The sequence below is a fragment of the Chiloscyllium punctatum genome, chromosome 45 (assembly GCF_047496795.1).
Source record: "Chiloscyllium punctatum isolate Juve2018m chromosome 45, sChiPun1.3, whole genome shotgun sequence".
Lineage (NCBI taxonomy): Eukaryota > Metazoa > Chordata > Chondrichthyes > Orectolobiformes > Hemiscylliidae > Chiloscyllium > Chiloscyllium punctatum.
This window is the reverse complement of record NC_092783.1, coordinates 36,666,540-36,679,417: the sequence shown is the minus strand read 5'-3', so window position 1 is coordinate 36,679,417 and position 12,878 is coordinate 36,666,540. Positions and strand designations below refer to the sequence as shown.

General features: G+C 38.4%; 1 protein-coding gene across 1 annotated transcript in view; it reads right to left on the bottom strand.

The window, feature by feature from the left end:
• The window catches only part of LOC140467296 (mitogen-activated protein kinase 13-like), a 74,510-nt gene that overhangs the window by 36,435 nt on the left and 25,197 nt on the right, over window positions 1–12,878 (bottom strand). The window contains exons 3-5 of the mRNA XM_072563561.1: window positions 7,834–7,892; window positions 6,661–6,766; window positions 3,769–3,798 (exon numbers count right to left, since the gene is read on the bottom strand). Coding sequence (XP_072419662.1) covers window positions 3,769–3,798; window positions 6,661–6,766; window positions 7,834–7,892 — 195 coding nt within the window. The remainder of the gene's footprint in view (window positions 1–3,768; window positions 3,799–6,660; window positions 6,767–7,833; window positions 7,893–12,878) is intronic.

Genomic DNA, 12,878 nt, shown 5'->3' with positions numbered 1-12,878 from the left:
TATCAGCCTCCTACACTCAAGGGAAAATGTCACATTCTTCCCTCCAATACCAGTAACATCTTTGAAAGTCTTTTTTTGCACCATTTCCAGTTTCATAACATTATTTCTATAGCAGGCCAACCAGAATTGTATGCAGTATGCCAAATGTGGCCTTACCAATGTCTTATACAGCAGCAACATAATGTCCCAATTCCTGTAATCAGTCTCTGACTGATGAAAGCAAGCATGCCAAATATGGTCTTCACTGCCCTGTCTACCTGTGACGCCAGTTTCAAGGAAGTATGTACCTGTACCTCTAGGTGTCTCTGGTCGACAAAATTCCACAGTGACTCACTATTCAGTGAGTCATGAACTCTGACCTGGTAAAAACCTGACAATAACACATCCCACTCCCCATTGCTGGGTGAAACTGAACAGTTCAGATGTTTTGAAACAGTGAAATGTAGCACCCTTGGAACTGAGTGAACCCTGAAGGTTACAATCCCACAGAAAGCTGGAATGGATGTAATCACATACTGAAGACTTGTGTTTCAGAACTAGCTGTGCCCCTCACCAAGCTGTTCCAGAACAGTTACATCACTAACTGGCATTGACTTGGCAACCCCTAGCATCACTAACTGGCATTGCTATATACAATGACTTGTTATCCGGTCTGGTTTCATTCCTTTTATCAGGTTTGTTGTGATTAAATACAATTGAATAGCTTGCTATGCCATTTCAGTGGACAGTTAAGAGTCAACCACATTGTCATGGATCTGGAATCACATGGAGGCTAGATCAGGCAAAAAGAAAAGGCAGATTTCCTTCCCTAAAGGATTCTGGTGAACCAGATGGAGTTTTATGACAATCAGCAATGGTCAACATTACACTGGCTCTTAATTCCATCTGCAGCAACTGGATTCGTATCAATGTCCCAAAGCATTAGCCTCAGTCTATGGATCAGTTGCACAGTAACAACACCACTACCCAACCTTGCCCCTCTTCTACTATTATGACAAGTTGTAATACTTTAGTCAACATGACAAGGACATTGACTAGTTTCTTATCCCTCAGAGACATTGAAATGTAGTAGGATACAGATTCCAAGCTGGAAAATAAGATTGGAAAGAATGTATTAAAAGTTGGATACAGTGGCAGAAATGTGTAATGAAGATTTCCCACCCCATTTCCCTGCAGCAGCAATGAAACTGAGCTGTACAGTAGAACAGAATCAGGAAAGCTTCATAACACCAGCATCAAGCAATACACTTTGGCTCCTTTGAACACAAACTGTCAAGTTACACTTGTTACTGAGTCATACAATTGGTTCTCCTCCCTGAGTATCTTCTGCAATTTGATTTATATGACGACTGTAGACCTAGACACACTTTGTAGAAAATGGGACTGTCATATATACTGAGTCAACTTATACAGCGTGATTTATGGTGTGTATTAATTACCAACATTTTACCTTTTGTGCGACCAGTATGGCTCAAATATAACCTTGTTAGAAACTAACACGTGGCCTTAATATGTAAAACATTTGGCACAGCAAGCCTTTGGAGTGAACAATAAACAGCTCACTAATGGAATACATGCCAGGAGCTGAAGTGGATGCCACATTTCCAGATCTTCCCAACTGACACAAAACACAAAAGTAACAAACAGTTAGCATGGGCCAACAAACTTATGTCTCCATATTTATGAAGAAATAAAATTATACTGAAGCAAGACAAATACTTTAACTTCCTCCAGATGAAAAACAAATCAGGTTTCAAAGTCTGTAAAATGTTCCTTTGGAACTCTGAGTTGCACATTCATGATAAAAAAAAGTTACATGGGACTGAATTTATGACACTGGTTTAGACCTACTACAGATCAGCAAAGTAGGATGATACTGAGGAACAAAAGCTGCTGGCTCAAGCCATTTACCACCCATATGTTTCCAGTCCAAGGTCGCACAAAAGGTAAAATGTTGGTAATTAATACATACCATAAATCACGCTGTATAAGTTGACTCAGTATATATGACAGTCCCATTTTCTACAAAGTGTGTCTAGGTCTACAGTCGTCATATAAATCAAACATCTCACCCTCTGACCCCCAGCCACTTCTGACAATAAATTTCCTCAGTTCCTGGTTTATTACAATTTCAAAATCATCAATTGTTAAAAATGTAGAAATGCAGAAAGACCGTATGAATCCAAAGACACCTTTGGAAATAAAAGTGACTCAGTGGTTAGCACTGCTACCTCACAACACCAGGGAGCTGGGTTCGATTCCAGCCTCAGGCAACTGTCTGTGTGGAGTTTACACATTCTCCCTGTGTCTGCGCGGGTTTCCTCCGGGTGCTCTGATTTCCTCCCACAATCCAAAGATGCGCAGGTTAGGAGAATTGGTCGTGCTACATCGCCCATCATGTTCAGGGATGTGTAGGTTAGGTGCATTAGTCAGGGATAAATATAGAGTGGGGTTACTCTTTGGATGGTTGGTGTGGACTTGTTGGGCGAAATGGCCTGTTTCGACATTGAAGGATTCCATCAACACTGAACTTCATAGTTCCATGAAAAAAGATGACCTACAACCTTAAAAAGTAACTTATTGAAACCACGTTGAGAATTTACAACAAAATGTATGTGAGATTTTTCATCCTGATTATTAACACTTTCCTTACTGTTTTATATGAATTGTAAAACTCTGCAGTGGTCAAATTTCTATGGGTGGTGTTGGTACATTTTACCATAGCAACTCTAGGGATTGCTGTAGCCCACAGTGGTTCTGTTGGGACCTTTTTACTCGATGAAACTCAAGGCAGAGACACTAATGGAGAGCAAAAGCACCTTAATGGCAGTTGAAGTTGGTGCACATTTGAAAAGAGTCTCTGTTGTATTAGTAAATGAATAGTTTTTAGATAAGCTAATGTGCATGATTTCGATTGATTTTGTAAACAGTTTCCATGGAGTTACATATGTCTCAATTAATCAAATACAAATTAATGGTCCCCTAATTTGTTTTCTTATTAGTGAATTATAATATAGGAAGGAAAATTCTTTGAAATTTGCAATTGAGTTTAATATAGGTTACTTGCTTGGTTACTTGCAGAGTATAGTTAGATGGACAGACAGTGATTTGTTTTGGCACAAGTTTTCTACTGCAAGATATGAGAACAAACTGAATTTTGCAAGTAAAATAATGGAAATATTCCTGCTCCCAAGGAGAGTTGTATCTTTTCATGTGAGCAATGTACATTTGTTCTGTGTCGCGAATATAAGGCTAAGTGTTTACTTTCCTTTTTGCAGCCTGGTCTGACACATTTTATACTTGCTATTGAAGTCAACCCCTGCTTTGGGAAGAAGGCTGAGAGGCTTCGGGGGTAGACACAGACTGCAATCTATTGCACTTTTATAAGCCTTTCAGTCTCCTGTCTCCAGCAAGGTACACACCTTCAGGTCAAAACAAAGCCACATGTGCTTTGTTTGCAAGGCATCCAAAAGGTGAAGCCATTACAGCAGATTAAGTGCAAGTACATAATAGTCCAATGACCAACAGAAATTATTTCTATCAATTGTGGACTTTAATTTTGCTAATATATTAAGTAATATAATACATGTGAGCCATTGTCCCCATAGATCACACTCCCCTACTTCCACAACCACCTGAATCAGCAAATTAGACAGCTTTGTATTCGATATATTACATAAATATATAACAGATTAATGAAATTTTCTCCAAGATGGTACACTGTTCCTCTATATTCTTCCTAATAACAGATATTTTAAATCAACTTACCCTATGGATTATTCCGGTTGAATGAATATACTGAAAGGAAAATGAATAGTATCTATTATCACAATATTGTTATAATTATTTCATTTAATTAAAATGTTCTTGTTTCATTCATAGTAAATTCATCAAATCAGAATGTTCAGATGTAACTCTGTGTAAGTTTCTGTGAATTAAAATTGGGCCAGTAGTTTCAAAATAGATGAAATGTAAAAAAATCTATTCGGCAGATACATGGTGTAGTGCATTGATATGTAAATATGCTGTGTTACATGGTAACACAAGACAGTTTCATAAACCCAATTTGGCATACTGACTGCTTCAACTTCCTACAGCTTGTTAGAAGAGAAAAAAAAGTGAGCGATGGCTACATCTACACAGCAATTCATCTTTCTGAGTTATCCTCAAAAGTAGAAGAGATAAGAATAATTGCAATTGGCTGCCAGGATCTCCCTTTGGAGAGAGTTGATTGTTATAGTGGCCTTTTTTTTCAGAAAGGGGCGAAAAATAGAACAGGCATCATATAATCATGCAGCATTTGCCTTGAAAGTGGAAATTCAGATAGACTATTTGAACTATGTTGCTAGACCATACATCTGACATACCTCATGGTATCCCTGGTTCAAATTCTCTAGGTTGTCCTGGGGTCTCAGAAACCAGGGTTAAAAATGTTATTGATTTTTTTTTTTCTGATTTTGTATCAATAAAAAAAAAGACCTGGGCTATTATCAACGATAACGTAAGCTGTGATGAAAACTTGCATGTGTGTTTTTTTCTAGTGCTATCTATTTTCTTCTCTTCTACATAATTGCTACTTGTGAATTCATATCAAAAAACAAAGTTCTACTTAGTGCAACAAATATTTTTTTTCACATTTTAATAGGAATGATTCGGCAACAATTAACTTCACATTTCTTTTCATTACATTTCGCTAAACTAAACTTTATCAACACTTAAACAGCATTAACGAAATAAACTTTCTCATGATCTTGGGTTTAAGGGTTAGCAAGAATATGCCTCCTTGTTTTGAACTCCCCCACCCTAGGGAAAAGACCCTTGTCATACATCCACTCTATACTACTCGTGAATTTTGTAAACCTCCTCCATTCGAGTGAAAAATGTCTCAGCTTTCAAGTCTATTTTTATATCTCAAACCCTACATTCCTGCAACATCCTGGTAAATCTTTTCCGAACTTTCTCCAGTTTAATAATATCCTTCCTGTAACAGGGTTACCAGAACTGCACACAGGCCTCACCAATGTCCTGTACAATCTTGACATCACATCCCAACTCCTATACTCCAAAGTCTGAGCAATGAAGGCAAGCATGCTAGATGCCTTCTTAATGAACCTGTCTACCTGTGATGCAAATTCAAAGAATTATGTACTTGAACTCCTAGGTCTCTATGTTCCAAAACAATATTCAGGGCTCTACCATTAATTGTATAAGTCCTGTCCTTGTTTGTATTACCAAAATACAACACCTCACATTGATCCAAATTAAACTCCATCTGCCACTCCTCAGTCCATTGACCCAATTGATCAAAATTTCTTTGTAATCTTAGATAACCTTCTTCACTGTCCACTATCTACCATATCAGCAATTTTGGTGTTGTCTGCAAACTTACTAACCATGCTTTATAAATTCTCTTCCACATCATTTACAGAAATGACAAACAAAAGTGGACCCAGTACCGAACTAGGTCTCCAGTCCTAAAAACAACCTCCTACCACCGCCCTCTGTCTCCTACCATTAAGCCAATACTGTATCCAATTGGCAAGCTCACCCTAAATCCCATATGATGTAACTTAATTAATTGTCCTACCATGCAGAACCTTGTCAAAGGGTTTACTGAAGTCCAAGTAAACAACATCTACCACTCTGCTCTCAATCATTTTGGTTACTTCATTAAAAAACTCAATCACATTTGTGAGACACGATTCTCCTCACATAAAACCATGCCAACTATCTCTAATCAATGTGTGTTCACACTGAGATTTTCAATGTGAACAGTTAGAATTCTAGCAACCTAAAGGGAAATCCAGCAACTCTAAAGAGCACAAACATTATAATGAATCTTGGTTTCAAGCAGCATATTCCCTTTTGATTACGAGCATTAAATATCTTTCTCTGAAAACTGAAATATCTGATTTATTCGTTCTAGGCAAAACAAAAACAAGGATAGATGTCGATAATGTGTTACATTTGCAAAGGAGCCTGTGTACAACAAAAAAAAATTCAATATAATTTATTTATCACAATTGTATCAGTCTTTACTGTTGACAAATAATATCTGCCTTGAACACCAACAAACCTTATCCGCCTGGACACCAACAAATGTTCCAATCGATGGCTTCATCCTTAAAAATGGTACACATACCACTATTGAAGACAACATTAATACTGTAAATCAGCTTGCAAATCCTTGTAATTGAAATGGCAGCATACATTTCACAACGTAACAGGTGAAAGTCTAACATGATAATGCAAAGGCAGTCAATAAGGAAAGACAGGAAATGACAATCTTTCTTAAGCAGTCCATTAGCAAAAGCATCATATTTTAATAATGTTAATGTTGTACATGGAATCACAGACATTCACCCTGAAGTGTCTGTGTTTGCTCTTTTGTAGGACAATCCAATTAATCCCACTTGTCTGCCCTTGTACCCCTTCAAGTATTTATCCAAGGGCTAACCCAGTATTACCATAGTATCTGAAAATGTGCAAAAAGCCATTTGACGTGACTGAACCTGCACAACCCTGCTACTACATACTTATGCATTAAAATAGAATTTAAATATATTGTACTTTCATTTCATAATTTATTTTCATGCTTTTATAATACATTGCAACAATGTATCAAACAAAACAAGTTATCAACAGCTTTTTGTTTCTTACCTTAAGACCTTTCAATATCTGATATAAAATGTATTGTATTTTGTCTTCCGATAGCTTTCCCATGACTTTGCTCAAATCAGCATCCATATATGGCATAACTAAGTAGCTAAAGATAAAATATTCAAGGTAAGGTGACCAATTGTTTATGTTAAATAACTATTAGCTACATAAGTTCAGTCAAAGTATATCACATGAATATCAGATTACATGTGTTTAGATCAGTGCAATTATTTAAAAATAATCTGTTATGGTGTACCAATTCTCGATTCCACTTCTATCAGATTTTAAGTCATAAAACACCAATCAAAACTCAGGCTAATTTGGACAACGACAACCTGGGAAAAAGCGATCACTGATATCAGGGACTTGACAATACAATAGCAATGATTAATAAAATATGATCCTTCCAAAGTCATAGTACACGTAGTTCCTTTATGCAATGGCTACATCCTTGTGCAACCCCATGTTATAGAAAAACTGGGCTTTAGAAACAGCACTTAAAATGTTGCTGATCTAATCGTGTTACTGCCAGTGCACGGTTTAAAAATTTACGCTTTAGAAACAATGTCCCCAGTTTGTTAATCACGTGATAGCAAATTCGCATTAACAAAACGTGCGGTATAGCAGAACAACCTGTATCAAATTTCAGCAGTGAGTCACCACTTCAATTCCAGCCCAATGATTACTTAGATTACTTACAGTGTGGAAACAGGCCCTTCGGCCCAACAAGTCCACACCGCCCCGCCGAAGCGTAACCCACCCATACCCCTACATCTACCCCTTACCTAACACTACGGGCAATTTAGCATGGCCAATTCACCTAACCTGCACATCTTTGGACTGTGGGAGAAAACCGGAGCACCCGGAGGAAACCCACACAGACACAGGGAGAACGTGCAAACTCCACACAGTCAGTCGCCTGAGACAGGAATTGAACCCGGGTCTCTGGCGCTGTGAGGCAGCAGTGCTAACCACTGTGCCACCGTGCCGCCCTTAAATGCTTACATCATTCCTTGTAATTAGATGGTCATCACTCAGGTACTATTCCAATTAAGTGCGAAGTTATTTTCATATTTTGAAAGTTGCACTGAAACTGCAGCCCTGATAGATTTAATGACTCTATGTGACTTTGGCAGCTCTGTTACATAGACTATATATTTTCATAGCACTTACAAATCATTAAATCCATCCAGTGTACGAGCTGGTGTGAAAACATCAATGAGACCAATAACCTGGAAATGAATTGTAGAGTATTTAGGCAGGATCTGTCTTGCATTAACCATTTTTCGCCAACTCCTATGAAAACTAAATATATTCTGTTTTAAATGGAGTTACTTATTTTGTTTCTAAAACTTGACCACAAATCTCAACCTCAGGAAAACAGTTAGACTGTAGACAAAAAGAAGTTGGATTATCAACATCTGGGGGAAACTTTTCAATTTCCTGACCTTTTCCTTGTCCAAATCAGGTTTTCCAAGCTCTATTTCCTACTCACAGCACACACATTTTTCTTGAATCAAAAATAAATGTTCGACATTTTTGTTTGGAATTTAATTCTAAAGGATTTGGGGTGTAATCTCAATTCAGTCTGTTGACCTCAATTTCCCAAAGTCAGACATAATGATAGACAAGACTGTGAACCTGTCGGTCAATCTTGTCCTGTGAAAATGCATCAGGCTCCCAAAGTTGTAATTTAAAGTTCTTTCAGCTAGCACCAATATAAAATAATGAATTTTGCAAGAAAATAGGTATTGCTGAGAAAGAGAAAGGAAACGAAACAACGTTTTCTTCTATAGTTCATTGCAAGAGTAATCTAAAACGCCTAACTAGCTAGCTTGAAATGTTCGCTCGACAAGGAAGTCTTCACAATGATTTTATAATACTGAAAGCAAACAGATACTGCAGCACAACAATTTTTCATAACATATATTCAAAAAGTATTCATGTAAATTAACAAATATATGTATTACATGTGAATATTTTATTATACTTCAATCAGCCCTTTGAAATGTTTTTGGCATTTCAAACAAAACCCATTCTAACATTATTCTTTTTGCATTAAGCCCTTATAAATACGTCTGTTTTTCTCTATTCTAGTTTAACAAGTTACATTCTTCATGTTTCCTTGATCTGTATGTATGCTGGAGATTTTGGACATCCAACGACAGCTGCTCAATTCAGTTGAGCTCAATTTTCAGGTCTATTCCACACAGTGTAAACTCACACTTCAGTACAACTCTGAAGTAGCACTGAATAGGCAGTAGTACCATATTTTCCATCCGATTTAAAAGTTCATGTGAGCGTAACAGACTTCGTGATGCTATAGTTCTTCCTTTGTTCTGGCTAATATTTAATTCCTGAGACCGACTAAACACATCTGCCTGAAACTTACCAGAAACTGGCTAAGTTTCAATTTTGGTGGGCTTTATGGAGGGTTTGTCTTTCTCTGAAGCCTCGTGAATTTTCCCATGTTATCTTTCTGAACTCACAACATTACCTTTACATCGTGCTTCTTTGGCAGAAGCACTAGCTCCTGCCTGGGCCAGCCAGGATCCCTGGCACCAGTGCTATCTTTAAAGCCCAACATGCACCAAGCCAACAATCCATAGCTGCCTGCACAGTTCCTGTCAATTCACCCAAACACGTTGGATAGAGGAAATAATCTAGGCATACTTGGGACACTACAATATTGCATAGTTACAGGTTATTTCTAATGATACATATTCAAACACTAAAGAATACAGAATAATAATTAAACATGTACAATGTTCTTCCCGATCCAATTATCCAAAGTTTATCTTCTTTAACAGGATCTCACTGTGAACAAAGCTGGAGGGTATATGCAATCTTATAGTGACTGGAATTGTTATAGTATACCATACAATTAAATAGTAGTGATCTTTCAAAGCTTTTCTCAAAAACTACAAAAAAATCTCCAGTCTATTGTTTATCAAATTGTTTCTCATTGTTGTAGTTAGTTTCTCATGCTCTGTATAAAACTTACCCAATAGTGCCAGAATTTCCTGTAAAAGGCATGTAATTGCATTCTTCGGTAATTAAACTCTTACCTTGTGCACTATTGCTCAACATTTTCGCCCATCATGTTGCTGAAACTGGTAACAACAAGGGAATACACAAAAAAGCAAAAACTGGAAAAACTCAGCAGGTCTGGCAGCATCTGTGGAGAGCAAGCAGAATTAACCATCTGTTCATTTCCATAACAGAATGGAGTTGGCAGTGTCTGGAAGATAGCTAATTAAAAGTTCTACCTGAATGCAAAAGTCCACATGGTTCAGACTGCCATGATGATGAGCTTTGAGAAGGGAAAGTCCATTGAAAGCCATTGCAACCTCAGGTAACAGGGTTTGCAAGATATCCCTGAAAGTGTCAGCCACAAGATAGTCAGCAGCAAACTGAGAAACAGACAGTGGATGGTAGAGGTAGCCAGCCCTGAAACCGACGCAGGTAAAACACTGGCACTACTATTCACCACACAGAACTTGATTGGGAGCTAACATTCAGATCAAAGAGACTGAGTTCATGAAGAGTTAAAGAAAGCCAGAAGGGTCACTTAACTGGGTTTAGTGGAAGGAGTCTCCAGTGTAATTTTAAATTCTGAGATTATAATTACTTGGCTAGGAAAATAAAATGGAAACAAGTTCTCTGGAGCCAAGTATGAAATGGGACTGATTTCCAGAGGCCACTTAAGTGATAGCATAAAGTATAAGAATAACAGATTTTCAGTTGTGTTGAAAGCTAAATGGGGAATTGTCATCTCTAGTTTACAGTATAAATTGCCTGCTGAATCATGTTGAGATAACACTGCTTTTCACTTGCTTGTTGCAATCCTTTCAATCAGTCACTTGAAGTTTAAGTTCTTCTTTTTAAAGAAGTATTCATCATGTGAATTATTGTTAACAACAATTAGCACACAGTCATTGAACGCCACAACAGTTATGTTAATATGGAAGGGAGTTGCCAATGTAAGTAGCCCAGAGAGATGCTGAAGGGTTTGCAGTTGATCATGACAGGTCCCAGGGACAGGTTGACCATGAATCTGCCTCAGAAAGGTCACCTCCGTCCTTCGTCATTTTTCTTTCAGCAGCCAACTGGAAAATTTATGGGTCAGTAGCTTCAGCTTCCCCCTCCCCTCCCCACAGGCATACCCCAAACTATTAACTTGGTTTGAACTGCTAACTTCATTTTAACACTTACATCAATTTTTAAAGCATAAAAATCAATTTTTAAGATTTGAATGATCCTGGCTCATGGAGAAAGTTTTGCAAAGACCCATTTTTTCTATTCAGAGCTTGAGGCCCAATTTAGAAGAGTATTTGGCAATAGTTTAATCATGTTACTTTCTGCAACTTGTGGTTTGGTACATTTGCAGCTTTTAAAGAGAAATAGTGGAGTGATTTAAATTCTTTGCTTTACTCACTCATTGTTGCAAGTATGTTAAATTAAGTTACTTTTGACTTACTTTAACTCAATTGAATATTAAATTGCAAACCCTGTAAATATTTCACATTCAAATGCAATGCTTCCAAAAGATATGATGGACAGAACCTTAAACCATTTCATATCTTGTATGCATTCCTAGTTAGGCAGCAGCAGATTCCCAATTGGCACATTTTTTTTGTTCTACACCTTATTAACAGCCCCACTCATTACTGGTTGTGAACTTATAAAACTCACTACACAAACGGGCCATCAGGAAAACTTGACATGGAAACCATAGTGAGTTGCTAGCAGATTGAACTTGCCACTTGCTCCAAAAATCTCTGTTAGGCACCAAACCATTGGATACATTCCACAGGCACGGCCACTTGCACTTCACGTCCACAGACATGCCAGCATCTGCGAACCTTCATGGCACATCTCTGATCAACTTACAGGATACTTCTTCACTTTATTGCTGCACGTCTGGCTGCACTGGCAATTATCAAGGACACTTTGCACTCAAGGACATGCACCAGCTCACAGACTGGATCAGACTGCATGTTTCTGCTCTTTGCACACTGTCATAGGGCTCGCTCATTCTACCAGAATACTCACAGCATCACCACCTTGAAATGCCTTTTTGCGTTTTCCCCTCAGGGGGTCCCAGCACAGTAAGTTAAGGGCAGCCTCCAATGTTAGTCTAGGCACTGGTTGGGTAGGTCAGGTCAAGATCTTTTGCTGATAAGGGATGAGGAGCCAAGTGATTTACAACACACCTTGAAGCTTTCTGTTTTATTATGCACTTCTTCGCTGTTGGAATGAGAGAGAATGTGTGAATACAGAAGATGGAAGTGAGAGATACAGCTATTACTGTTGGTGCAGGTGGGAGATTTCCTGAGTGTGCAACTAGACAGTACAGTGGGCACGCAGGGTTAATGGTGTTGTAGGTTGCAATGGGTGTTGGCGAGTGGGGAACATGTTGTTGGCAATCATGGGAGTGGTATAGCATGAGCCTTAGTGGGAGCTGGGTGCAGTAGTATGACAGAGTGATTGTGAAGTATTGGAGAGAAGGTGGTTGCACTAATGCTGGCAGAGTGACCTTCTTCCTGTATTTCTGGGCATTCCTCTAGATGACTGAAACTGAACTGTCTTGGGTGAAAACCCCAGACCAAGCAGACATGGTCTTGTGTCTTGACCTCCTCTGTTGGTCCTTGGCAAAAAGAACTCCTGTCTATACATCATAGCCATCCAGCAGGACCTCCAGGACCCTGCATACAAAGCAAAGCATACCAATCTGACTTGTCCAGGACAGATGTCAGGAATTGTGCAGGGCAGCTCCTGAATGACAGCACTTTCTTTGAGTTCACAATGGCCTTTTAAATATGGCACAATGCCAGGGATACTGCTCAATTCTGGGATCTCCAGTGAGGAGCAAATTGTTCCAGAAACAGCAAATGGTAAGATGGGGTGGAAATTGGAGGTGATACTTGCATGAGACTGAATCACCAATTGATGCAATAAGTTTGGTAAGATACTGCAAGAAAAGTCACATGGCTTCATGGTGCAAATTACTCCACCAAATTCAACAGATCTGCACTTAGCCATAGTGACAGATGTACAGGTATACAAAAAAACCCTTGCAGTTGGAAAATATATCTATTGCTGATGATACATTTTGCCACAAGGGGGCACAATCTCACAGAAATTGCTGGAGTGTGAGCTCACCTTGTTTGTCCAGCCTCTCAAAAGATACCCAAATAGTATCAAGAGAAAATGGC